The sequence below is a fragment of the Gasterosteus aculeatus genome, chromosome 1 (genome assembly GCF_964276395.1).
Source record: "Gasterosteus aculeatus chromosome 1, fGasAcu3.hap1.1, whole genome shotgun sequence".
NCBI classification, from domain to species: domain Eukaryota; kingdom Metazoa; phylum Chordata; class Actinopteri; order Perciformes; family Gasterosteidae; genus Gasterosteus; species Gasterosteus aculeatus.
In genome coordinates this window covers 15125795-15152364 of record NC_135688.1, presented here as the reverse complement: position 1 = coordinate 15152364, position 26570 = coordinate 15125795, and the positions used below count along the sequence as shown (strand labels likewise).

Sequence of the window (26570 nt, the reverse complement as noted above, 5' to 3'; positions counted from 1 at the left end):
TGTGTGTATATTTTCACATTTTATTGAAATTTAATTCAAATATTTTACAGCAGTAACAATACTAACCGCAACCAATACAAAGACAACACTTGCTGGACAAGCGTGCGTCACCATTCCAGTGCACCGTAAACACCTACCTAAATTATCTAAATATCTTTTAAGCATCATTAAGTTTTTACATAGTGCAGCATGCAAATGTTTAAAAAAACCCTATGCGACTTATTCAGATGAACCATCCAACTCAAAGGAAGAGGAGTCTCACTAAATGAATGATTCCTGACTGCTGTACATTCAAACATGTATTCCATCTACGGTGTGAACAGCCACAGGTACAATCAGTTCATTATTTACTTTAAGTAACACTTGCAAGAATAGACCAAGGACGGAAAGTGAAACTCGAATGTTTGATAATGTCCCACTGATTTACAACATTTAGTGAACAGTTTAGATAAAAGCCAGCTGCGCCAGAAAATGGTAACTTTCTGCAGCACAATCTTATTTGTCAATGTTGCTTCATAATCTCAAATACAGCAAAGTTTCATAAAAACTGTTTATACACAAAGCCATGTCGTATTTGACATTTGCACGCCATTTCATTTCCATTGGTAAGGAATCTAAAATAACTAAAAACAATAATAAAAATAAAATTAAACGTTTTTCTCAAGTGAAACATAAAATGGCAAAAGGTGAAAATTTCTGTTTGGCCTTATAAATATATGCTCTCCAAACATCAAAGTATACACTATATGCAGATAATATATACTTTTCAAAATTCTAGGTGTTGATAGAGCAATATCCCACCTTTCAAAGACTTAACATTCGCTTGAGAAGTAGACACCTAAAAGACCTCCTCTGTTGCGTTTAATAAATCATTCCACATTAGGATGGTCTCTTCTCTTTGGCTGGTATAAGAAAATGGCGTTCCTTGATTGAGACAACACTGCTCTATTTAATCTTAGATGCCCTGAGATGCACTAATCAAAGTACTGTACCATGTTTCAGAGCTCGGAGATGAAACAAGTGTAATACCTGCAGAATTGTGCTTTCTTTCAATCAAGATACTGGGAAATTCCCAGCTTAGTTTGAAAAGCATTATTTGCTGACTGGCAAATTCCTAAAAAGGGATCATTAACTTTGTGCTTATTTTTCCTGGATGAATGTAGTAGTGTTTCCGAGTGCCACCTGGATTAAAAAAAATAATCTACAATTTGACGTTGGCACGGTCGCCGGCACTGTGCCGAATGTAAAAGTTGCAAGGCGAGTAACTCGTCCTGGACGTAGAAAATCGTCCAAACGCATGCATATCTGCTGAGCCTTATTTTGATCTGAACGCTTTTGGCAACACAAAAATGTTGAGCGACCCCCCCCCAAAAAAGGTCAGATATAATAACAGAAATAATGAAAAATAATTCTGATACACTGATGTTATAAGGAACCAAGTAGTTTGAGTGAAGTCTCTAAAAATGTTTCTTTGGTTGATTTGGTTCAGCAAAAATTCATATTTAATTCATATATCAGAGTGCAAACCTACTTTTCAGCTAGAAAATCCATACGTCTGAAATAAAATATTGGGTTTGAGATGTAATCGGCCTTTTCAAAAACAATCTGGTAATAAAACTCCCGTCTCCTCATGAATCTTCATCGTTGTCTCCTGTGGAAGTTTGTTTGTGGTGTAGAAAGGCTTCCCTCTCTTTGGCCATGGGCTCCCCCTTTATTGCGCAGGTTGGCGCGTAGGTGTCGGACCTGCTCAACGCCGCTTCTGTACTGTTGCGAATACCATAGCCGAAGTATATGGAGAAACCTAGAAATGGTGTACAAACATTACGTGAAAGCAGCAAATTCATTGTTAAATCACGAGTGCACAGATTGTGTTTGGCACTGCAGTGCCACAATTCCAAAATACCTAACGCCATCCAGATGGCAAAGCGCATCCAGGTTCCTCTGTCGAGCTGCATCATCAGATAGATGTTTATGAACATACTGATAATCGGGACAAAGGGCAGCAGGGGAACCTGTGAGAAAACAGTGTGTGCACAACATTACAACCTTAAATGTTAGGAAAAAGTACACTCTATTTGCATTAGTCCTCTAGCATGTTGGGAGCAACTTCAAAGTCTAAAGCGCAAACCCCCTCCTCTCACTTTACTGTATGCAACAACTCATGTTTAAAGAAGGCATTTTAAGTGGTTTCTTGAGATCAGCAAGTCAAGCTGTATTTGCATACAACATAAAACAGGTTACATACAAGCAAACAGCTGAGTACTCTATATAACAGTGTCACACTGCTGAAAGAACGCAGTGTACCTTAAAGGCCAGCTTGGTCTTGCTCTGCGGCTGTCTCCACACAATGAAGGTGACGACCAAACAGGCCGCCGCCACGATACAGAGGACAGTCACCGACCACACTGCCAGGCGTCCTTGGACAGCTACGACGCTGAAGACACACACCAAAACACCTGGACGGGAGAAGAAAAAGCGTGAGATGATGTACGGTGTCGGTACCACCGTTTGTTCCGCCCCCGCTTCGTGGGTGCAGCTCACCGATTACGCTGGTGCAAATGTTGACCGAAAACCCGGACAGGGGGGACGGCTCGCTGTTTGAAGGCCAAAGTAAATTCCTGATGGTGAAGCGATCGTCCGGTTGTGGCAGTATGTGGATGTTCCCCTCATTGCAAGTCTCAGCCATTTCGGTCCTGTCCTGGGTGTTGGCCATCTCATAGGCCACACTGGGCTGTTCAGGCTGGTACCTTCAGGTGGCAAAACAGATGGTCAAAGCTTAGAAACTGCACAGTCCCCAAACTGCTGTTCGCCATGGCTCAGGACATTTTAAATTCCAATGCATCACCTTCATTATGAGGGGTTTAGCATTTCTCTCTTGTGAAAATGCTGCAGAGAATTACTGTAATCTAATACACATGAAATACAGTCCAGCTGGAGATCAATGGGTTTATGAAGGGAGGCGGCTGCAAATTATCGTCTTTAAAATCATTCAATGTGTATTTGAAGCCAAAACGTTTAACATCACGATGCAGGTTAGAAAAGTGGAAACAAAAACTGAGCATCTTTAAAAAGGTGTATTGTGCAGGAGTAAGCGCTTTAATGTGGCACCAAACTGCTATTTGTCATGTAAATTCCCTCCTGTGTGTGTGTGTGTGTTGTTCGCAAAGCATCTCCTCACCCCGTTAAACACAGTTTGCACTTCTAGCTCTCAGCCACCAGCTCGGCCGTTGCCTTGTTGAGAGGCATTAGAAACGCCAACAATCTTTTATCTTGGACCTTTAAGCACTTCTACACACATCTGACCAGAACAAGCCTCTGACTGGGGATTCCCTCAACCAGTGAGAGGAGGTGCAAATTCCCGAGGGATTCAGGCCTGTAATCCTTTAGCATCGCGACAGACTGTATACGTCAACGGAGAGATGCGTCGTACCTGAGGACCAGCACACAGGCCGCCACCAAAGAGTAGGCCAGCAACGTGCCGATGGACATGAGGTCCACCAGATCCTTCAGGTCAAACAGGAAAGCCATCACAGCTGCAGGACAAACGGGAGGAAACCACACACACATACGGATGAGATTTCTTTTAGCTAATCCTTAAAGAAAAAGAAAAAAGTATCACAACATAAGGCAGATATTTTATTTTTATATTATTCCTACACACTTTCAAGTATTACTGTAGATTATTTCATTACAACCTCAGCCAACATCCTCCTTCCTGAAGAGGGCACTGTTGCCTTGGGCCTCATGGCAGCTACCTACCAGACATAAGCCCCGCCCCCAAGGTGGCGAGGTCGGGCGTCCTCCTCACGCTGACACGCGCCAAAAACGAGAAGAGCAGACCATCGCGAGCCATCGCAAAGATAATGCGTGGGAGTGGAAACATGGAGCCAAGGAGACTAAGCCATGGATGAAGGAAGAAGGAGGAGGAGGCAGAGATATTTTTTTACTTAAATATATTTCGGGAGATCGAGTTTCACACGTGGCCTCAACTGCAACCCTTCTCAGCCAGACATGCGGTTATACAGCTCATCTCTTAAGATGTGCCTGCGCTGAGTTGCACATGGCAACACTTGTGGAAAACATTTAGCATCTTTGCAGGACACTTGTCCTGCATCCCGATCTTGGTTTTTGGACGAGTGCGTGCGTGTGTTGAGGCGTCGTGTGCCAAGCACGTCTTATAGGGTCAAAGTTCAATAGGAACCCCAGCCAGTTAGTAGGTTTTAAGTCATGACCTCACCTGCCGCCACGCCTGATGTTACTGTAGCTGTTAGAGGGGTTTTGGTTCGTGGGCTGATTTCGGCCAAACATTTGAAGAGCAAGCCATCTTCTGCCATGGCCCAGATCACTCTGGGCATTGGGAACATGGAGCCGAGTAAACTAGCACGGGAGGGAGAGAAAACGGCATGCCGTGCAAGCCAATGCACGCGGTTAGATCGTTTAACAGGGGGCTGTCGCCACAAGCTTTCAACGTGTCCACAGTCTGAAATGTTGTTTGCTAAAGCATCAACAATTCCCATAACTAGATCCAAGGAGCTCAAACCAGGGAAAACGCCCTATAATACATCGAGCAAGAGAAAACCGGAGTTAATTAATCACAAAAAATCCAAATCAATATGGCTCAGCTCCAAAAAAATACAATTATACAACAACCACATGTGTTGAATTAAAGAAAATAAAAACTATATTAAATACTATATTAGGGGTTATAAAAATGAATTATTAAGAACTCTGCATGCAGAAAGGCAGTAGGGAAGCCTCTTACCTGGTCGACAAGGCACATAAAGATCCAATAGCGACTGCGTAAGTGGCTTCCTCCCAGCCCACGTGCTTGAAGGCCACTGGTAGAGGGCTGTTCTCATCCAGCAAGTAGTAAGGCATCATCAGAGTGAGGGCCGCGGACACACCGACGTACGCCACGAGGCAAATAAGGAGCGAGGCCACGATCCCGATGGGAATGGCCCTCTGAGGATTCTTCACTTCTTCTCCTGGGGATGGAACATAGCAGGGAGACGTCAGAGAGGCTAGCGGCACCAGCGTGGCTCATCAATGCGCTGCGTTCCCGCTCACCTGTGGTGGCAATGCAGTCGAAGCCTATAAATGCATAGAAACAGGTGGCGGCGCCGGAGAGGACGCCACTAATGCCGAAGGGCATGAAGCCGCCTTCGCCGATGCGTGCTTTTAATGGTGTGGAAACGGACGCACTGGAAGTAAAACCCAAAAAGGCTTTTGCTTATTTAAATAAACACACACAGGTACATTATCAGGCACAAAGCATTTGAGGAAACGGGCTTCTGGTGTCACTCACTTGAGGCTAAAGTTGCTGGTGGCATTGAGGATTTCCTCAGGTTTCAAGTTCCAGTTTTGTACGTTTCCTTTGACCAAGCCAGAGATGATCATAAACAGCAGCACCAGCACATTGATGCAGGTGAACACTTTATTAACCCAGGCCGACTCCTTCACTCCAAATATAAGCAGTCCTGAGAGCAGATCACAACAGACAACGTGAGAAAGGACAGCTGAAAGGAAGACAGAGATAAAACCGTCGTTTCCCCAGAGCTGCTCACCTGTCAGAGAGATTATTATAAAGACGGCAAATATGTCTGGATAGTCTGCCAGGATGCCTGGGGCGTTCATGGTCATGTGACGTCTGCAGAACATCTCAATGTGCCCTCCGATGAGCTCATCGAAGGTCGCGCTCCACGCCCGGGCCACACTCGAAGTCCCTGTGCGGAGGAAAGTTCTCACGTTAACGGAGCAACACGTAGCAGCCGAACGCCGAGTCCTCCCCGAGTCCCAGTGTCTCACCGATGACGTAAGACAGGATGAGGTTCCAGCCTGTGATGAAGGCCCACAGTTCCCCCACAGTCACGTAGCTGTAGAGGTAAGCAGAGCCGGTTTTGGGGACCCGGGCGCCGAACTCGGCGTAGCACAGGCCTGCCAGGACCGAGGCGAAGGCGGCGATGAGGAAGGAGAGGACGATGGCGGGTCCGGAGCCGTCCCGGGCCACGGCGCCGGCGAGGACGTAGACCCCGGCGCCCAGCGTACTGCCGACCCCCAGGGCCACGAGGTCAAACGTGTTGAGGCACCGAGACAAGCGGGAGTCGTCGGCGCTGCAGTCAACGACTTTCACCCGCAGGAGCTGCTTCCCGACGCCCTTTAATGTCGCCAGAATCATCCTGGCCGCCACCGGGAGCTCAGCGGGACGTCACTTGGCTGTGGACAGAAAAAAGACGGGACCGACTTCAGCGCCGAGATTTCATGTAATCAGACAGAAGGAAGGAGAAAACAAGTGCTGTTCCATCAGATCAACGTCTCTCTGTGACTGGACGGTTTCAGAAATAATAGCGTGGGTTGATTGAAGTGCTGACATATAAACGGAACATTTTGTTGTATCACTTTTACATTTAAAATAAAAACACACTCAAATCCCCTCTGCTTAATGTACTTGAAGGTCTTCTGTCCAGTGATGGAGGCTACATGCTGTAATAAAAAGGGATTTCCAAATAAAGAGAATTAGTTTATTTATTCTGCATTGTGATGGCCATTAATCCAAAAACACAATCAAGTAGGTTTCACGTTATGAAAGTGCTTCAATGAGAGTATAGAACGTACTAATTGCTTCAACCGAGCACATTATTACAGTACAAGACTTTAGGTAAAGAAACAGTCAATAAAATCATACCAAGTTCTGCACACGCTTGTGTGTTCCTTTAGGTGGCTGAAAAAAAGAAAAAAAGAAAAGTGACTGGAGTGAACAATTAGGTTGCAACGTTGTTCATTTGAACCCTAAAATCCATTACATTTTCCATTCTAGTTGAAAAGTATTATCCATCAATAAGGTGACAGACATTCTGTTCTCCTATATTATCCGATCTACGCAGAGAAATACAGCGGCTGACAACTTATTTTCTTATCAAATATAACAACAACCTGTCAAAATAAGGCACAAGAACAATTTGTTCAGTTAAAATAACAACATCAATGTTACAAAGTCAGCCGGACAGCTTAAACGTCACCTTTCATGAGAATAAAGATAACTCAACCATGATGTCACCAGACGTTTCATAACAACATCATCTGCAGAACAAATGACATAAATGCATATTCTTAATATTGCGCAGGTCATAATTCATGACAATCTGACATCCGATGTCAAAGCTTCTTCTAAAAGAGTGCATCAGAGACCGATCTGATCGACAGTGCACACAAGCACTCACTTTCTCAACAGGATCTCCTGCCTTCACTGCTGTGCAGCTTTTCTTCTTTAGCGTGCAAATCCACTCAACAACTCACTCACTCCAACAGAACGGTGACTCCCTCAGCGGGCCAATGAGCTGGAGACCCAAAACCAGCTGCCATGATGCCCGTCCCCTTTTCTGCGGCCCCTCGAGGTTACGGTGACTTGAAACGTCTCCATTGGGCAAGAAGTTGGACGAGGCCGCCAAACAAACCCTCGCTGAATGCACGCAAAGCCGTAAGCAATAAAAATGAACATGGGTGTACGTGTGTGTAGGACGTGAAAGAATGCAACCTTGTGTGCGATGCAGGTGGCAACATTTGTTAAATTACAGGGGGAAAAAAAGGAAGTGGTTCAGAACTCCCCGCAGAGGCGGGGGAGTTCTGTAACAGAAGTAAAAGAAGAAGTGACGTGCAGCGGCTGGGCTAAAAAAAGGCGGGTGGGCGAGGCAGGACCCGGCCCTCTTCTCAGCCAATCGGGGGGAAATGTGCTCGTGACGTACTTGGGTGAATTAGGAATAGCAGGCGACCACATGCTCGGAACTATTTGGCGTATGACTAAATACTTAAGCGCCGTTAACTTTTAAGCTCCAGGAAAAAGTTAAGTTAGTGACCTTTTAGTAGTAGTTGTTGCTATTTAAGGAATATATCACCAAAATCGTTCCATTGATGTAAACGAAGGTTTTCGATGGCATTACATCCTCAGAATATGATGGACTTTCAGTGAGTCTTATTACTCGACGTGAACACCTGCAGAACCACCTGCATGTGGAAAATACACCGTATCCAGAGGGTTTGAGTATGCAACTTCTCCCATGAATTTGAGAAACACTGCGGAGTGTCTTTGATCATTTTCCCTGCATGAATTTAAAAAAAAGGCTGCAGTAACAAAGGACGCTTGTGTCTCACTTGGCACAAGAAGTGTATTTAGCAGCGCTACAAAAAGCCCACCTGCCCTTGTGGTGCAACTGGTGTGAAGCAAACAAAAGTGCCACGTGAGAGCGATCGTGAAACATGACGCTTACACAAGCCAAAACAAACTTTCCAGGAAATCAGGCCTCGGTGACCTTTCTCGGGCCACGCTGACCTTGTAGCATTGAAGCCGCGAAGGACAGAACGTTACAAGGGGCCAATAGAAGAAAGGAAAGTACAGCTGACGTTCATATTGTCAGGCGGACAGAAGTCTCAAAGTGGCCACTTGAGCGAACATGGGTGGTTTCTTCTGGGTGGTTTAATGCCTGAATATAAAACCACACATGCACAGAGTACAGCCAATACTAGGACCATCCGTGATGTAGACACCCTGGTTTAAAGCAAACAACCTCAAGAAGGAGTGTGGAAGTTTTTTTCTGTCCATTGTACAATTGTTCAATCAGACATTTTGCTTTATCAACATGACAGGAATAATACCAATATTCACATTTATTTTACCCGCATAAAGCCCTCTATTGACATTTACTTCTTTGAAGAGAAACAGTCCTCATACAAGAGATCTGATTCAACCAAACAAAGTACGGTCACTGCGCACTAAGATAAGAAAAGAATTAACATCCCACGGGGTATTTGCTCTTGGATCAAACCATAGCATCAAATTACAGCTGCCAGCATGACAACGCACACAAATGCACGAAACATAGATCATCATACATAAACTCATGCATACACACGTCACGGTTACAAATAATTAAATAATAAAACCGTTAATAAAGGTGTGATCAAAACAGATGATGAATCTTCAAGTAGGAAGGAAAGGAAATGGCAAACCGGACCCCAAACAGCCCCATTGAAACTAAACAAATAGGAAAATAAAATGATAAAAACTGAATTTAACGGTTTTGAGGCATTATAGACGCGGTAATGATTCTAGGGTTTGAAGGTGTAGATAGTTTAAAAAAGTGGAACCAATATGTCCTGCGTCGTGAGACTTCTCAGAGGGACGGGTGGACAGAAGGGACGCAGTACTGACCTTTGTGATTGTGAACTTTGATAGACTCAAACATCTGTGTGGTTCGTGTAGGATTTGTTTTATTCTGGGAAGCTTTTGACGGCACCATCTTCTTCAATTAAATGTGTCTTCGTCTACTTCAGCGAATTCTGTTTATCTTTTTTTATCAACACGAGGGAAGATAATTTAAAAAAAAACACTCACTTTGAACGATACAGACGTGACATGAACAACTCACACTTCTGAGGTGAGCTTTGGTGAACTTTAGAGGCAGTAAAAAGTCGATTTAGTCACAGTCTGCTCCATTCCGGAGGGCTCAGAGAGGATCCTCCGCCCGGCCAGAGGAAGCGTTCAAATAACACTTGTTCATTTGCAAGTACCGTTTGGACCGGGACAATGTCGCCTGATAGAAGAGGACTTTCCTTATTTGGGAATAACCTTTTCATTTATTCTGCTTAACGGCCCTTTATTCACAGCGCGAGCTCTCCCCGCGGTCCCGCGGACGCGTCCCCCGCTTTCACAAAAGACAACGTGTCCTCTCTCGCGTCCATAGCTACTTCCCCCCCCCGTGTACTCTGTGGAGCAGCAGTTGGGGCTCTTTGGGCCTCTCAATTCTGCTGGTACCGGACGGGGAGGACACGGTCCAGTGAACTGCACGCAGCTGCGCGTGCATGTTGCATCAGCCGGCTCTCTCGTTCGCCTTCCTGCGACCACGTCCACTCCGCGTGTCCGCGTGGACTTCTGCAGGACGCGCGACGCAGAGCCGTAACCACGCTGTTGTTGCCCCCCCCCCATCACTCTTTATTTTCCTTTCATTGTATTGTCATTTTGTTTTTACACACACGAGTGGAGCCGCAACGTCTTACCTTATTTAAGGAACCCGCCAAACAGCTTCCGGCCTCTTTCGGTTTGCGCGACTCAACTTCCGGCCGCAGGAACACGCGTGTGCGTGTTTTCTGTGTGTAGTGGCGAGGGGGGCGGGGGTTCCACTAGCTGGTTCCACCCGAACATCAAACTAACATCAGCCGCCTATTGTTCCCCTTCGTCAGTACCACACGTCTCCCAGCAGATGGCGCTCTTCCCCAGCGGAAGGACCTTCATGAGACATTCCGCCTTTTAAGCATGTCTTCATTTTAGATTTAAGCTCCGTGAACTCTCAGGCACGTTCCTCCTCACTCAGTATGCTCTTAACAATCCCGATTTGCCCTCCCCGTCCCCCTGTAGGACGTATAGATCCACTTTGAAATGCTCCCTCACACTAACGTTACGGAGCATTTATGAGTGGCTGAACTGCTTTGACCTTATTGACCCCCCCAGCGCGCTCTCAGGTCAGACTAAGTGTTCCGTCTATCCCACACACTCGCCTTAAGGCCCCAGGCGACCGAGCACTGCTGGTTCTATGAATTTGTTTTTTTAAAAATCAGCTTGAGACGAACCTGTTTCAACAGGCGTTTGGGTGAAATTCATGCTGTGCATTTTTTCTTCTTCTGTTATTTAATGTTTATTGCGCCTTTGTTTTAATAACTTTTCTAAGTTAGTGACCCTGGTATGCGCACATGTGTTTGTATCAAACATGCTATATAAAAACATATATTCCACTTACCTCCTCTTTACATTACAAACTCACTCTTGTTATATAGCCCCCAACGTCCACACCAGGATTTGGGATTAATTTGGTGCAAGTGGATCCTTTCTGACTGTAAGAAAAGGAGCCCACACATGACCGAGCTCCTGGGAGGGAGAGATTCCTCCCCACAGCATCAGTAGGTTTTCCCCTGCTGCAAGCAGCCGCAGAGCTTGTTGAGATCAGTTGGATATTGCCGACTTCATGATTCCCTGCTTTGCTTTGACGACAACTACCACATGCATCAGCGCTTACTCGCACGTAATTGGTGGAGAAGTTGTTGTAGACGCTGCTTCATCTGACATTTCTAGATTTATGGTCGTCAGACCTCGGAGTCACTTTAAGGTGACGCAGAGGTACTGCAGTCCCGATGGGACTTGGAGAAGGAAGCACTTCACGAGAGGTACTTGTACGCTCCCCCCTCACCAGGAACTGCTGCATTTTGCTACCTTTAATAGTAGATTTCTGGTGAATCCTTTCCTCAGCTCTATGAACTTAGTTCAGGGTCCTGATGCAGTTTCTTCCCAACTCTGGTTCTCGGGAACTCTGGTAGATGTTTTTCATTCAAGCTGTTTAACGAGGACTGAATAGACACGAGATGCCAGGGGAACGCATTTAATTACCTCGCACAATAGGAAACAAAAGGCACTTTGGGCCCCGAAGATCTCCATTGGAACCAGTCGTGCCAAATATTTATTCTTCTAGTCTTCGTTGTGTAATTTCTTTTGGCATTGTAGATTTCTTTACGCTCGTATTGACTGAATTCATTTTTTAAAACGTTTCACGACATCCACGTTGAGAATAGATTTATGTTTCATTAATAATGAGCAAGGAGATATATACCTTCTGATCTGAATCTAGATGTTGAGAAGTTTTGAGGTTTATGTGAATACCTTCAGATTTGTAACAAAAGCAGAATCCTCCTGCTTTTATTTTTTTTGTAAATCACGGGAGGCACAAAATGTGCCAACCCCCAAACATCCCCATCCCGACTACAAATATCTTGTATACTATGGGTTGTAATATGAGTTTTGAAAAACCTTTTAACCTTTTTTTTTAAACGTCTCACTAATTATCCAAAGAAAGGACGCTTTTGATTACATATGGATTGAAGTTGCGGAAGATAGTGTTTCACAATTTTATAAAATTACATCAAGCTTTTCAAACCGCATCAAGTAACCGTACTGTGGGCCTTCAGCCCAGCAGGAGCAATTGTTCCTGAAAACCACAGGCTACCCTTCTTCTTTCAACGATAAAGATAACCTTTTCTCCACTGTTCCACATATTCACAAGAGAAAATCATTTTTATGTTTAATCTGAACTTTATAGAGAGACTAGGGACAGTTCTAGTTCCTATTTATCGAACTCATAGAGCATGTAATTCACATCTGAAGGAAACAAATTAGATATTACATTTTGCAACACAATAATGGATAGTTGCAACATGTGTCACTAATAACGTTTTACCCTTTCCTTAATTAACTTATATGTTTTACCATATTTTGGTATTTTTTTATTTGTACTAGATTAGTTGTATTTAATCTGGCCTTCTTGGTCCAATCCGTGTTACTGCTTACTCCTGTTACTTGTTAATTCTCCAACTGTAGCATGGAATGTGCTAATTTGATAACAGCTCTGATCATGTATTTATTAATGGAGACAACAAGGCTTTAAGTATTTTGAACATTTATCCTCAAACCTGACAAATTATCTTGGACTGGATTGAAAATATACATTTTTACAATGATTCTGAAAGACAGACACAGAGCCTTCTTCATTAGAGCATTTAATCACATTTGCCTTAAAGTGTATTGCTTTATGCAATACTTTGACAACTAACACTAAATAGCCCGCCGGTTGTGACCTAACAAACTGTTCACTTATTAAACCTGCTAAAATGGAAAATTTTAGTCTGATGAGCTGGCGGCGAGCGGCTAGCAGTGCTAATAGCACTAACAAACAAACAAACAAACAATGGCAACAGTGCTTTGCTTCCACGACCGCAAAGTTGCCTGGTATTTATACTTGCATGCTGCCATATTTACTGATATCGGATTGTCACGTTAACGTCACATTTGTAATTGATTTAGTCGTTTTCTAGAAATAGGCCAGCGTGTACCTGGGAAGCTCAGGTGACAAAATATAAAATGATAGCAGGCATTTTGTATTAAAGACGCATCAGCCTGCACAAGTCAGGTAAGGATCTAACCGTGCAGTCACCTGGGTTGAGCTCTGAAAACACTTTCTTTGTGCATGTCAGAGCCCCAATTCTGACTTTGAAAATACTGCATTCTCCAAGACCCCCCCCCCCCCTTACCCTTCTCCTTCCACTGCATCTGTAGGCTTGTGAGTCCATAAGAAATACAAAAAGACAAACACAGAATACGGTCTGCGCTTTAACGGTTATTATAACATTTTTAGCGAGGCTACAGTGCATCAGACGTGTCCTGATTTGTCAAAGCAGTCAGTCTTGCAGCATCAGTGCAAGATCTAAAGACTGAAGCTTTCACGTCAGTTTTCTGCAACTGTTTGAGAACGTTGTGGATTTAACTAGTATGCAAGGGTGTTTGGTCTATCGTGATCAAATTTGCATGGTAATTGGATTGAATTGCATTGCATTGTACAAGCCATCCCCTGCTGTAGCACACACATACCCATCAAGTTACTAAGACTGGAGAGTTTAAGGGGTGGAGATTTATGTATTTTAGGCATTGGCCTAGTTGACAGCAAAGAGACTGAAAAGTTGCTGGAGACATGAGCTGCAGCTTCCAAACACCAAGTCGGTTGGCAGGAACTAGTTAACATCTTCTGAAGTTTTAAGATGAAAAAATGTGAAGAAAAAAAAGAAAATACAACCTCAAAAGGACCACAGCATTATTCTTTTCATAGTGCACCTGCTATTAAGATGATAAGAGGACGAAGCCGCACAAGTGACAATACCTAGGAAATGTAAATATAACTACTATGGCCTGATGAGTAGTCTTTCATCCCCCTTACATCAGGCTGAAGGAATTGCCATGAATAGTCCTGTAACAACATTTCACAGCTTCGCTGGTCACCAAATGGAAACTCAAACTATGTTCTAGGGTGCAGAGTGCAAGGCAGAGTCCAACTTTTGTCATCCCAAACTCTTCAAGGCTTTCCTTATTAAAGTCTGGTCCAGTGCTCTCCTACTCACACAAGCACCAAAGTGAGCGATGGCACAGAATCAGTAGTCAGATTGCATATGTAGTTCATCCACATTTTTCTTGTGGTCCGACAGGCACTAAATTATCATCATTAGTAATAATGAAATATGCATAAAAAAAGTTGCATCAGACATCAATTTTACTTATAAGAACAAACGCAGACAATTCATGTTGCCGGTGGTAAAACGACAACGACAACGGGTCAGTTGGGGGATGATTTAACGCTCCACATCAATCACCACCTTGTTGCTTGGAATGAATGCAGTCATCCACTCCGTGCTTTGAGGGGTGGAAAAAGGCGTCGCTGAGTGCAACACAAAGAGAAAAAAATGACATGTTCATGATACTTTTTGGCCAAACGAGAGGATGGTCTTGAATATAAATTAGTTTTATTCAGCTGCAGTGGCGGCAGATCAAAACCTGCCATATGCTACAATGCACAGCTTAAACGGCTGAGAATCTGTGTTAATGCAGTAGGTGTGGATCACAGAATAACAGTGTCGTTGGCAGTGAATCAAAGCATTAGCTTTTATCTGGGATGCGCAGGAATCTGCTCTTATTTCACTTACACCAGGATTGCCTCGATAGGACGTGCAGCAAATGCTGAAAGTTGTCCAATAGACATCCATTCAGATGGGAGACTTTTAGGCTGAAGACAGATCAATTATCACAGTTTGCAAAACATAATTTCAAAGGATGAATCGTCTGGTATGAAAGCCCAATTTAATGACACAGTGAGTTCAGCCGTCACAAAAACAGTCACCTATCACCCGTTTTAGTTCATCGATTACCTCCGTACGTATTATCTAATGGGAGGAACAGGAACAAGCGCTGCAGCTGTTCAATCATCAAGTTGAGACAAAAGTCACAAAAGTCTGAGCTAATTGGGGGGAGGCACATGTCATTCTGCGTGAATTTAGGCTCCGTCTGTTTTCTAGCGCATCCCAAAGGAGTGCTGCAGCTTCTAATCAACATGGTGCTCGTGAATCATGGTATCTTAAAGCAGTCTGGTGTGCGAGTCACACTCTTAAAACCCGCAGAAAATGGTGTTCATTATCAGTACCAATTTATTTCAGCACACTACGAAGGATTTTATGGAAACACATGACAAACTACTCTAATGGGATCTACTATTGAAGAAAACCACGCTTTGCTTTGAGTTAAGTGGAAGACAAAAAAAAATCCAAGTAATTCAGCAAAAGCGTAACTTGTGCATTATGCAACACAGCACGAACAATCCCAATTAGTTGATTTTATCACTTTGCTTTAGCTGCTAAATAACAGGAACATAAATAACCACACAACAGCTCCCAATAGCTGCATTAATTCAAACATTACAACACAACTGTTTTTGATACCCATTAAAAGTATAATAATTCAAAGCAGCTTATTACTTTGTGCAAATTGCAGTATTTTTATACGTACACACTCCCAAAATGCAAATGATGAAAGACGAATCACCAGCGATTAAATACCTGGATGGACTTCAATGTAAATTATGATACTGTTAATCTCCTTGCGTCTTTGACACTGTCATTTAATCCGTATTTAATTAGAAAATAATTAAAGTTTAACGGTTTATCAACATGTATAATACTCTGAAATGTTTTAATTTTCTCTGAGCTTTTATCATGTTGGAATGCTTAATGAATCGCTTTCCTCTGTCGCAGTCGCCGGTCATGTGTTTCAGATGGCACGCCAAATTCATCAGAGCCTATAAATGGCTGCTGGCTGGTGGTGGAAGGACTCGGCAGGGTTTTATGTTCTAGCATCTAGCTGCTGGTTGGGTTGGACGCTTCCCAAACGGACCGATCTGTACTAAATGGGGTTACATGTGCATCTACGGTTGCAGATGGAGTTTGAAAGCACAAAAGCTCACAATTGCCCCCCCCCCCCCCATCCTCATTTAGAAAAGAAAAAAGAAAAAAGACTGGTTTGAGTGGTGCGCAAGGTTGGCGCTTTAAGATGAAGGTGATTGCTAACACTCAGTTTGAGGCTGGAATCCATTCTCGATGCTGGTCTCTGTGGAGACAATCATCCTCTAATAACAGTAATCTCTCTCCTCGTTGGCCAGGACAATAGCGGTTCTGCAGGGGATGTAGACCTGAGAGAGAAAGAGAGACAATGGGGGGGAAGCAAGTAGGGAGAAAAGTGAGTTGACAATTGAAGATTAATGATGTCAACAAGATCACCAATTTTGTAACTTATTGAATCTTCACGTTTATCCTTCTTTAGAAGTCAGATGGTGGTGCCTTGGCAACCAGGCCTGATTGCTTCTCACAATCAAGGTCGACACGACGGCCCAAAATGAAGGCAAGGCGAAAAAAGCGGGGAAACTGTGAAGGGGATGGGGCTTTTATTTAGAAGGATATACAGATGTGAGCAGACGGTAGAGAAACACCACAGCCAGTGTCTGAAATGGATTACCAAGGTCATGAAAGTATAAATCAAAGTGGGACAAAGTCCCAGCTCCGTCAACACCTCAGGGTGGCGCTGCAGTCAGCGGGTCAGTAGCTTCAAGTTGTGTGTTCAAGCTGGTTCTATAGAGTTTCAATTTCATCGTTGAAATGTGGAGGCGTAGTTGGTGCTGCAAAGGGCCCTTAATCTGTCTTAAATTCATTAACATTTCATCACGTTCAAAGCTTGTGCTTTAAAGTCAACAAACCCCAAATGAGCAACCCGTGTGGAGCCAAATAGTAATTATTTTTCAATTCTTAACTCTCTAATTAGATGCAATTACTTTGTGTTTCGTCCTCTCTATACGTTGGCTGAGCATCAACTGTAAAACTAGAAGTCCTGTGAAGATGCAATCTGCCAGCGGCCATAAACTGAGCTGTGAGCATCTCCCGGGTTTCGGTGGACTGAAGAAACAAAATGTCAGCAAAAACTAAGCACACGCACACAGCGGGAAAAAAAAAAAAAAAAAGAGAGAAGGAACCGAGCCTGGAAAAGTCAGATCCCATATATTCACTTTATTAGTTACACCTCTCCAAAATAACACCCCTACTAAGATTTCTTTTTACAGTGGGTGTGTTTATATATGTGTATATATATATGTGTGTATATATATATATATATATAAAATAAATCTTCGTAAGGGTGTTATTCTGGAGAGGTGTAGCTGATAAAGTCTTTGATCAATCCTTTTGATATTCAGTGTTGTTTGGAGGCAAGGAGACACTGTGTACCATTAGTCATTTCAGATTCATGCCAAAAGGAAAAGCCAAGCAGACATAAATGATGCTACATTTCCCAACAGAAAACTGAAAAAGAGCGGAGAACTGTAAACAATTCAATCACCCCCTGAACTGTTCAAGCCGCCCCTCGGTGGATGCGAGCTCGCCGCCGATGTGTTTCTTTGGCAACAGTTTGTCACCGAGGGAGTCGAGCAGCTCGGCGCAGAAAACACTCACACAGACATTGGTGACTAATTAAACAGTCACAGTGGGAGCGTCTCCATGCAGGCGCACCGCAGAGAAAGGGGAAGCCAGAATAAATCATTGCACCTGTTTAGACAAAAGCCACCACGGCGCCGAACCCGGGGTGCGTCAACAGCTTTGACTTCCGCCGAATAGATACAAATAGTGACACATTCCAAAAATTGATCTGTGAACAAAGAGCAGCAGATAGTTCCACTGCAATTAGCGAAATGAATTCTAATGAACATGTTGCTCTCTAAGATATAAATGTGTTACGTTGTACAGCTTGTAGATGACCAGTTACCCGTTGCCATTCATGATTTCAATTAGACGCATTGACGTGATATTATGAAATCTCGAGTTGAGCTAAAAAAAATTGTGCATAATTCTGAACAAGCTTTAACAATGACTTTGAACATTTTAGCCAATGTTGTACGACATATTTCAGCTAACCATTTACAAAATGTTCTACTGTGTCTTAAAAATGTTGTGGATTAGAATTAGCATTATTCAATCAATTTGTTTGTTTCCGTAAAATATTAAAAACGGTTTTCTGCACCTTGAAATTTAAATAAAGCAGGAGAATGAATAATTTTCTTGTAGGTGCCGTATTGTCTTTGTGGTAATGCAATTTAAAGCAATAAATGCTTGACCACCCCAAAGTAATACGAAACCTCCACAAAGAGACGCAGAATGACCACAAAACGACACGGAACAACCACAGATATACACAAAAGGACCACAAAAAGACCACTACCACAAAGTGAAACAATACGACAGAAAAACAGAACAAACCAGAATGGCAAAAAAAGAAGAAGCTGTCAGTGCAAAGAATTCACATTCCTGGTGAACTTGCAGTGTGATGTTATTCAGCTCACACATCCAGTCACCCAGTGTTAATCAGTGTAGCACACATTCTGCTGCCAACGTTTTGTAGAAGGTAATACACAACAAGCAACCCCCGTCTTCAAGCCTCTGACTGGATTTGTCTGAATATTTCCATAAAGCCTCTTCTGCTTTCTGATGACTCATTTGGAGTAGGCGGCTATCGCTTCATCGGCCGACTCTCACGAACCACGTTTGAGATCCAACAGCAGCAGCAGTTACTTACAGTGACCACATACAACAGCAGCTCCTGTTCAACAGAACCTTTATAAATACGGCAATTTGTAAGTGTTAAAATCATTGCTGCAAAAACACGAGAATAAGAGAAAGTCGAGCCAATGTAAGTACAAGTACTGAATTAATAGAAGGTCGGAAAAGGCTGTTTGCTTTAGAACGCATATTTTTGTATCGCTCTCGTGTGAAATTATGGATTTTCGTCTCACTTTGTGAGACGAGTCCAGCCTTTGGGCTGATGATCAATGTTAAAGCACGCCGATAAAGGATTCATGAAGTGCTTCTCAGAAATATATCATCCACCACGTCTCTGCATGCGGATCCAGGCTGCTGGAGAAAGCACAACCGTAGTATCTGAGGAATGTTAGGATGTATTGGTCACTTTATACGCAGCACCACACTCACTGATCAACATCGCATTTACCATCAACAAATCGCCACGCATTAAGCGCCTTTAAAATAGAGAATGATAACTTTTTTCGAGCCAATACCGACCACCTTTTAAATTGTGTTTTTATTACCAGACACAAAATAGATGAATGACAAAATATCACGACTAATGAAAGCGCGGCCTGGTCGGTTTCACATTCTGTAAACGTATCATCACAATGACAGTACCTGTGTAAAGGGCATATGTGCGTGTTGCATACAGTACAACAGAGGATTCAGTAGGACTGCACATCTGTATCTGCAGGCAAAGTTTTATTCTTTGAGGTCACACTTCAACAACAGGCCTTAGATGCTTCTGATGGAAATTTACATCTTTTGATGATTTGCTAAGAGCCTGCAACGTTTCCCTCATTTTCCTTTTCTCCCTCACTTAATTTCTTTTTGTGAAACTGTCAGACGAGACGAGCCCTTTGATGCATGCAAAGTTGATCAAAAGCTTCTGAAGCGCCTGATTATTCATCAGAGTTTCTTAGCGTTATGTCTGACATTATAACGATCAGACAAAAGCCGAAATGTGACATGAACCAGAAGAGGTTAAACCGTGAACCCATTTTCACACAGAGTTGTTGTCCCTGACTATACGAGAAGGGTTTGTGTAGCTAAAACAAATACATTGTAATCATTCAATTGCAGTAGTCCGTGAAGTGTGAGATTCTCATAAAACGCCCTGCTGACTATATCAAGCTGTCAGTTCCCTCAGATGAAGGTTGAAAGTTTTAATTCACATTGAGACTCGAGCATATTTGTTAGCTTTTTTTTTCCATTCAGCTTCAGGGTGAGCTATTAAATTCATACAACAATTAATGAAAGGAAACTACTAACAACTAATCTTTATATCAGTCCTAACTTAATTAACACACTAACTTAACTGAAGACTTATGAATGATCGTTGGATTTTGAAACTGGGAAATCCAAATAGATTTATTTTTTCGTAGCCTTGGAACAGACGCAGCATGAAGTCCAATTCGGTGGAAGAAAACGTTGATATCCATTATTTCACCTGCTATCAGAGAGCATTCGGCTCGGCTGTGGAACCTGTTAACCGTCTGTCACCCCCAACCGCCTCCATTTTGTTCTTGTTTGTCGTTTTTGAGGAGGTGCAGGATCTCCTTCTCTTCATTGATTTGTTCCGTGTACGGAAGAGTGTCACGAGTGAAAGAGCTAAAGCCATATTACCCAACAGCAACAACAACAACAGACGAGGAGCACGTTTGTAAACACAGGGCGTTCCCGTTATATGATGTTCGCCGCAGCCCGCCGGGCCACCTGCATGCTGTCGACTCTGCGGGCTTCATCTAATTACGTGCATCCTCGGTTTGAGGAGATACAGCGGTTTATTATCGCTCAGTCGGACCCATTAAAAAATAAAATACTTTTTGCGCGGACTTTGAAAGCAGCCGTTGTTAAATAAAACATGGCCGACGTGGGCTCCTTTCGGAGCTCCCGCGGAGCCCCTTATCTGGTTGTTCCTGTCATAAGCAGGTAGGTGTGAGGAGGAGGAGGTGGAGAAGAAAAAGGCGCGTCCTTATGCAAGACCACGGTCTCCCTGTGCAATCTCTCCGAGGGGGCCTGTAAAGGAGTTACAGTGTGTGCAGGAGGGGGCCCACCCTGTCGGCCTCGGCCCGCTCACTCTTTCATTCCCCCTTTAATCCATGATTGTGCAAACATTAGCAGACGACTCGTTAACTGAACTTCACAATTTGGCCAAGAGGGACGTGGCTAAAGCAGTGGAGTTTGAAGTAATAAGAGATTTAAGCGAATGTGGAATTTGAGTCCCCATCTGGCAAAACCTGAACGGTCTGCATGAGGGAGTGAGAGGCTTTTAAAAGGTTAAATAATGTTGAAATGATGCTCTAAATGGCACTGTGAGTTTTTCCAAACACATTTTTGGTTCATTAAAGTGCTTCATCCAACTCTTATATACACATGGAGCAAATTCTCAGTTCATTACGTGCAACGCTTTCCGTATTGATCCGAGGGGAGTCAAGTTGAGTTCAGATAAACAAGCACCTTATGGGGTGATATGTCATCTCTGGTACCAGCTGAAGTGCACTGCCTGGAGATATTTCATATTTGACTGAAACTGAAAAACCACAGCGCGAGACGATGACTGTGCAGACCACTTCACAGACATCACAGTCCCCCCCACATTAATTGCATTCATTAACATAAGATCTAACACGCAATCGGCAGAGTTACATTTGAAGTGTTGTGGTAGCAGTGCTGATCCTCACTAATTCATCCCTGACCTTATTTCATAAACATATTATCGCCTTTCAGTGTTTTGATCGAGCAAAAATTACATCCAAAAAAGTAAAAAATGAGCAAGCTCCTTAAGCACTTTGCTGAAAATGCACATCGGTGCTGCTTTCTTTATTTCGAGGACCGACCTATTTTATTCAATTACCCTAAAGCAATCTCCACGAAGGAAGACCAGTGGTTCATTCTCTGAGACATTATCCGCCCCTCCGTGCTGGAGTGCGAGTTCTAGAGGCATGCACATAAAAAGGTGAGTTCTAACAACATGCATAATGCAAATTGTTCGCGGTGGAATCTGAATGATCGGCGTCCATCGGATTCACAGAAACCTCAATGACTTCAGGATGACCGCCAGCATGAGTAAAATGCATAGAAGCCCAAATCAGATATTCACAAACAATGGATGCCCAAGAGTCTTGTGCGTGCATGTTTGATCAGTTTCAATATTCTGCATTAAAAGCTAATCGTATTAATGAGGCAGATACTGAATTATAGAGCAGTGGTTAAGCCGAGGGGCCTGGACCGGGGAGACGGTGGCTTTTTGCCAGAACAGCCAGCCTTCTCTTGTGACAGCACACATCAACCTCATTAGATACCGAGAGGATCCTTTCGGGCCAAACTCCATTTCAAGCGAATTTAATTGTGAGGAAAATTTGTAAATTGTAAATCAAGAAACATTAAAAGGAAAAAAACATGAATACGCTCAGAGCTATTTCATCGTACTTTGTAATTGCTGCAAGCAGGTTGAGTGTACACATCATTCCTGCATAAAAGGAAAACACTACCCGCTGTAAAACCATCACTACCCAACCGATTCATGAAACTGGCAGGCGAGTTATGAACTGTTGGCACTAATGCTGCAGACAAAATAGAATAACGTTAATCATCTGTCTTCACTGATGGGACGGTAAAGTCAAGGCCTAATCACGGCTATAATGTAATGCCTCAGTTTCTACAGAGCGTTATTTATGTGCACCCTCGGAAATTAAAGCTACGTCTGCAAAATACAATTTGATGTATCAGGATGTCATGGTCAGGATATAGTAATTATCTCATGTTGATTAATGTTTACAATTGTGGAAGTCCTCAAGAAAGGTATTCTGTTCACGGGCGATTCATCTGTTGACTAGTGGATATACATGAATTAATCCTCCAGATACACACTTATGAGGTTTAATACAATAATACAAATGAATGCTGCATTATGTTTTAATCTACCCATATTGTATTGGTGAGGTTCACAGGAACACCTAATTGGAATAGATCCGTTTTAAGTCTTTAGTGTCACCAGGTGCCTTTCCTGTTATGTTAGCTCCAAGTGTTTTATGACCCATCTAGTTAAACCTGACAAGTCATAATACCTGAAATTAAAAAAAGGATACAACATCAAAGCTATGCCCGTCACCTAACAAGCATGCAGCAAACTTACTGTGAGCATTCAGGCAGTTTGGAGAAAAAAAAATGAATGCAACTTTTGTACATTTTGTAATGACATGCGACTGCTACAGGCAAAATACATTTGGACCGACTAAAGCAAACAAAAAACCCCCCAAAAAACATCCGTCCTTAGTTTGAATCCCCACACGTTATATTTTCGGAGATACTTCTGGGAGCTGTCTCATCACCACCCACAGCTGCTCTTGATATTTGTTTTAGCCATGAGCAGCTCCTCCATTACTCATGTGCACTGCATTGCGGGACAATGGTGTCCATCAACAACACACTCCACAAATATTTAGTATGCATACTGACATCTTTGAGTGCCCTTCATTTTGTCACTTTTTTGTACCAACGTACAACATCCTTGAGCCACATTTAGAATTAGTGTGCAGAGTGGGATGGTGATACAGCATTAAAGTGGTCTAGAGACAGAACTCGGCCACAACGGCGTGGGACTTAAGTTTGGAGTACACTCCATAGTTTAGAGCCTCTGACGTTCAACAAAAGACCACCTTTGACGAGTCAAAGACAAAGAAGGATTACCTGCATGGAGTTGGGGCGACCGTTGAAGGGCTGCGGCTCAGTGTAGAACTCGGTGTTGTGGTCCAGCCGTCCGTGACCTCCATACTGATCCTGATCTGAATCCAGCTTGATTTTGTATCTGGCAAAGATTGATGTTAAGGCACAATAGCAGCGGAGAAGTAGATTATAAGATCTAAGACGTAAGAAGCACGGGAGAGGGTTTTATCAGCAGTGCTCTCGGCGTTCAGACTTGCTCGGCTGGTTCATATTCATTGAAATCCTCGCATCCATCAGCGTTTATCTCCCCTTTGCAACATTACAAAGTGACAGAGCGAAGAGAACGTTGCCTGAAATAAACATAACTACAAAAGTGATCAGCCGTCCTGTCTGTCTGTCTGTCTTTCCAATGTATCCACTTCACTGCATAAATAATGATTTAATCACAAAAGTGATGCATATGACTTGCAACAAAAACACTGTAAAATAAATCTACTCATCTAGGGATTAATTAATTTCATTTGATTAGAGATTAAGAAAAATAATCTTTGGAAATGAGTAACACAACATGTAAATGAGTTTGATTTTAGGTCTAACCTGACTTACCAAACAATCAATGCAGTTTTCCTATAGAAAGACGGTGTACTTTATGTGGGAAATAATGTATCACGCACCCGGTCAATAAAGCCTGCTGTTTCCACCGTGATTCAAGGCAGCAAAACAATAAAACATGCCAAGACAGGGTGATGGTGGTAAGGATCTTTGCTGCACCGAGATAGTTAAATAGATGAAAAACTATTAAGCAGCCGTCAAACATATATAAAATGAAGGGGTGTGAGAGTGTGTGTGTGAGAGTGGCCAATGCCATCCTCCGTGCTTCTGAAGGACGCTCAGACACTGAAGAGCTGACTGCTGGGAGCCTCCATAAGAAGTTTAACGCAGTCTCAGAAAATATGTGCATTTTCTTGAGGGAGAAACAAGATGGAAAGACATTGCAGGAAATACAATATGCCAAATGCTCCACTGAGGGCTTGAGCATACATTCAGATGTTTCCCAGAACTGCAGGATCAAATCAATTAGATTTTGAATTATGCCCGACAGCAAGGTAAATGAAGAATAACAATAGAATAATTGTTAGGAAAGAGCACCCCAAGTTAGTTTGAACAAAGCCCTCCTCCCTTTCTTAAAGTGCTTGACATTTGCACAAGTCCCATCAAAAAACGAAAAAAGGGATGGATGTTGGAATCACTTACAAAGCTGTTATTAATGTCATTGAAAATACAGAAGGCATTTTAAGAGCCTGATTTAAAATGCAAGAAATTGCAGTTTGTCTAAACATATACCCTCAATAGAAAACTCCCCCCCAGACAGTTTTCCTCTAGTTCTTGGCAGCCTACATGTACACCCCTATGTCCATGTGTAATGCAAATGCCCATAAACATCTGGGCAGTACATTATTTACTCCTACGGGACAGGAGCTCTAAGGAACGGCCCTGTAACAAACACCAGGAGCGAGGAGAAGACATGTAAACAGCTCCCTAATTGGACGGCTGAATAATCACCCGACCTCCCTACAGCAGACATTGTGGAGCTCAAGTGTGATCCTCAAACTTGCCGCATTGTGCCCGGAGCCAGGCCAATTCCTCCTTTGCCGCCTGCGCGTCCGCTTTGATAGTGATGATCCAAGAAAGCGTCGCCCTGTGCATCGTTTCTCCTCCCCCACATCTCCCATGCTCTGCTGTTTTATTGACAGAACAAACTCATTCTGCTCTGCAGTGCAATATCTAATCAGACAAATATGGAAATAGTCTCCCAAGGGTTATGAAGGGTTTCTGGGGAAACGGAGCATGTTTGTGATTTCAAAAAGGTTAATCCTCCCAATACAAACAATGAGAAGCCACGACATGGAGCAATTCACGTGCGCTGTAAATATTTTCCTACAAGTGATTTGGAGGGCAAGCGACACTGCGGTGCTCGTCCACACAGGTTGTAGTGCGTTTCCAGTCATGTGTGATTGCATGTGCACTGCTGGAGCGCATGTCAGTGACACGGAGCGCTCTGGAAATGAGGCAGTTACAGTAATTCCGAGTTCCTTGGCAAAGATCTCTGCAAGGAAGCGAGAAACAGCACAAATTGGTAGTTGAGGCGTTGCGCAATTACGCCTTTGTTAGCGGCCACAGACGGTGGCAACAACAGCAGCTTGCAAGTGCAGCTCTAAAGCATTGCAATCAATAACGCTTTTGTGAATAAAAGGGGAATGGTTTAAGAACACAATCAACTTTGCCCAATGAGCAGAAAGAAAAAGATGGCAGCCATTAATGACCTGAAAACAATCTGGCCTTGACCGTGATTGCAGACCGAACCCCCACTTAGTTTCCCCATCAGGCTGTCGTCTCCCCCCGGTTTTATGAAAGTAATGGAAACCCGATGATGGTTTACAAGAGCGGAGCTGAATGTGGGTGCACATCTTAAGAATGTGGCATTTCCTCACCAGCATTCTAAACGCCACGTCTTGCCTCACCTGGATTCCTCCCGGCCTTCTGCTGAAACTGAAGATTTGTTTTTAAAGAAAAGGGATTCCGTCACTTTGTGTAAAGAAGGTACCATTATGAGTCAGTTTTCCTGGGCATTGAAGGGCTTACTTATTTTGCAAAGTTTCCATGCGTTTTTTTGTAATACGTTTCAGGTGAAGGATTTCGTTGATAGGAGGTGATGCCGATTATGTCGAGTGATTTGGAAGCTGCAGGAGTCCTTTGTGCGTTTGACTGTTGAACTAGACGATTAGATGGTGTGACGAGAACACTTTTGATTATTGCGATTCAGAAAGAGAATCTAATCTCCTGTGTTTGCTGATGTGGTTGATGAGTATGGTTGTTTTGCAATGAGCCTCATGCCTTATATTAAATGATTTACTCAGGAGTTTGGGGTGTTTGAGCTGCAGCTTATGGTACGTGCACGAATAACTGCTTCATCTACCCGTTTAGTGTCTTCTGTAGATGTTAACGGAGCAAACGTTGGCTGCTCTTCACATATTTTTTGCTCCATCAGATTTGACATCCTTACGATTTCATCATAATCAAAAACTATTAAAAAAAAGACCCAAGTCAGGATGAAGTTTAACTTCCTGTAAAAAAGCAGTACTACCATTTGTCTCCAGCTTTTGAACACGACGGTATTTGGATTTAACACGAGGCCAACGGATTGATGAGGATGTTTGTGGGGGATATCTAGCCGCAGAGAAAAGTAATGTAACTTTGTTCAAGCAATCCATCTTGATGCGTCACAATTTCAGAGACATATCTGATACATTCTCGATCGGTGTACATTTTATTCTAGTTTGTTAGTGTCGCTGCCCCCGTAGACGAATTAT

The 26570-nt window shown here is 43.1% G+C and overlaps 2 protein-coding genes and 1 long non-coding RNA gene across 9 annotated transcripts in view; 1 reads left to right on the top strand and 2 right to left on the bottom strand.

Moving 5' to 3' along the window:
* The window catches only part of LOC120824194 (uncharacterized), a 28132-nt gene that overhangs the window by 855 nt on the left and 707 nt on the right, over positions 1–26570 (top strand). The window lies entirely within an intron of this gene.
* Positions 7–10396, bottom strand: LOC120824176 (high affinity cationic amino acid transporter 1). Of its 6 annotated transcripts, none has more exons than XM_040184819.2 (13): positions 10048–10396; positions 6683–6718; positions 5806–6213; positions 5565–5723; positions 5306–5477; positions 5068–5201; positions 4763–4985; positions 4238–4377; positions 3431–3533; positions 2542–2747; positions 2305–2456; positions 1904–2012; positions 7–1801 (listed from the first exon to the last, which is right to left on the bottom strand). In XM_040184819.2, the coding sequence occupies exons 3-13, from the start codon at positions 6173–6175 to the stop codon at positions 1629–1631; spliced, it is 1941 nt and encodes a 646-aa protein (XP_040040753.2). In that variant the 5' UTR covers positions 6176–6213; positions 6683–6718; positions 10048–10396; the 3' UTR covers positions 7–1628. The 6 variants fall into 6 exon arrangements, with proteins under 6 accessions (XP_040040753.2, XP_040040762.2, XP_077958503.1 ...); XM_040184828.2 differs by lacking the exon at positions 4238–4377 and adding an exon at positions 3760–3896 and having other exon boundaries at positions 10048–10258; XM_078102377.1 differs by lacking the exon at positions 10048–10396 and adding an exon at positions 7218–7538.
* The window catches only part of gbe1b (glucan (1,4-alpha-), branching enzyme 1b), a 63425-nt gene continuing 50969 nt past the window's right edge, over positions 14115–26570 (bottom strand). The window contains exons 15-16 of one of the 2 annotated variants that reach the window (XM_040184777.2): positions 23224–23341; positions 14341–16097 (exon numbers count right to left, since the gene is read on the bottom strand). In XM_040184777.2, coding sequence (XP_040040711.2) covers positions 16035–16097; positions 23224–23341 — 181 coding nt within the window. In that variant the 3' untranslated portion in view covers positions 14341–16034. Of the gene's footprint in view, positions 16098–23223; positions 23342–26570 lie in introns of both variants that reach the window. The other variant, XM_040184786.2, reaches the window with a different exon arrangement.

Excerpts from the sequence above, each read along its gene's own strand:
- LOC120824176 (XM_040184819.2), bottom strand. The coding sequence starts at position 6,175 with ATGATTCTGGCGACATTAAAGGGCGTCGGGAAGCAGCTCCTGCGGGTG. Across the intron at positions 4,986-5,067 it reads CGACTGCATTGCCACCACAG|GAGAAGAAGTGAAGAATCCT; the intron begins GTGAGCGGGAAC and ends TTCCATCCCCAG. Across the intron at positions 1,802-1,903 it reads TGCCATCTGGATGGCGTTAG|GTTTCTCCATATACTTCGGC; the intron begins GTATTTTGGAAT and ends CACCATTTCTAG.